This window comes from Myotis davidii, unplaced genomic scaffold (assembly GCF_000327345.1).
Source record: "Myotis davidii unplaced genomic scaffold, ASM32734v1 scaffold43, whole genome shotgun sequence".
NCBI classification, from domain to species: domain Eukaryota; kingdom Metazoa; phylum Chordata; class Mammalia; order Chiroptera; family Vespertilionidae; genus Myotis; species Myotis davidii.
Genome location: NW_006294590.1, coordinates 366,075 through 366,800, shown reverse-complemented (window position 1 = coordinate 366,800; position 726 = coordinate 366,075). Strand labels below are relative to the sequence as shown.

The window sequence follows — 726 nt, the reverse complement described above, 5'->3', positions numbered from 1 at the left end:
CGCTGCCGTTGGCCAGCACCCCAGGGGGGTGGCCGTTGAGGCGCAGGCTGACCTGCTCCCCGTCACTGCCCTGAGCCGCCCCGGCCCGGGCGCTGGGGCCGCCCGCCTTGAAGGGCTCCCGCCGCCTCAGGATGTGGCTGCGGATGATCTTGCGGAAGGTCTGGCGGAACTCGCGGATGCGGTAGGCGTAGATGAAGGGGTTCACCACGGAGTTGGAGTGGGAGAGGATGATGGCCAGGTACATGAGCCAGGGCGGGGCGTGCTGGCACCCGGGGCAGAAGAAGGTGAAGCAGTTGACGATGTGCAGGGGCAGCCAGCACAGGGCGAACAGCCCCACGATGATGGCCAGCGACTTGGCGGCGTGCACCTCCTTCTGCAGCGTGGACCGCGTGCGCTCGCCCGGCAGCGGCTGGCTCTCCATCTGCTTCAGCTGCCGCCGCGCCGCCAGGAAGATGCGCAGGTAGATGCCCAGCATGAGCAGCAGCGGCACCAGGACGCAGGCGAAGAAGTTGTAGTAGACCATGTAGTTCATGGGCACCACGTCCTCGAAGAGGCAGGCCACCTGGCCCTCCCCGCAGGCCTGCGCCTGCGAGAGGTTGCGGTCCTCGCGGGGCCGGCTGCAGCTGTTCCAGCCCAGCATGGGCGTCAGGCCGATGGCGAAGGACAGCACCCAGCAGACGGCGATGATGCCCTTGGCCCTGGCGCCCGTCACCAGGCCGTTGTACC

At 68.6% G+C, this 726-nt stretch overlaps 1 protein-coding gene across 1 annotated transcript in view; it reads right to left on the bottom strand.

Moving 5' to 3' along the window:
* The window catches only part of ADORA2A (adenosine A2a receptor), a gene marked incomplete at its 5' end in the record, with an annotated part of 5,907 nt that overhangs the window by 430 nt on the left and 4,751 nt on the right, over positions 1-726 (bottom strand). Inside the window, one exon of the mRNA XM_006768775.1 lies at positions 4-726. Coding sequence (XP_006768838.1) covers positions 4-726 — 723 coding nt within the window. The remainder of the gene's footprint in view (positions 1-3) is intronic.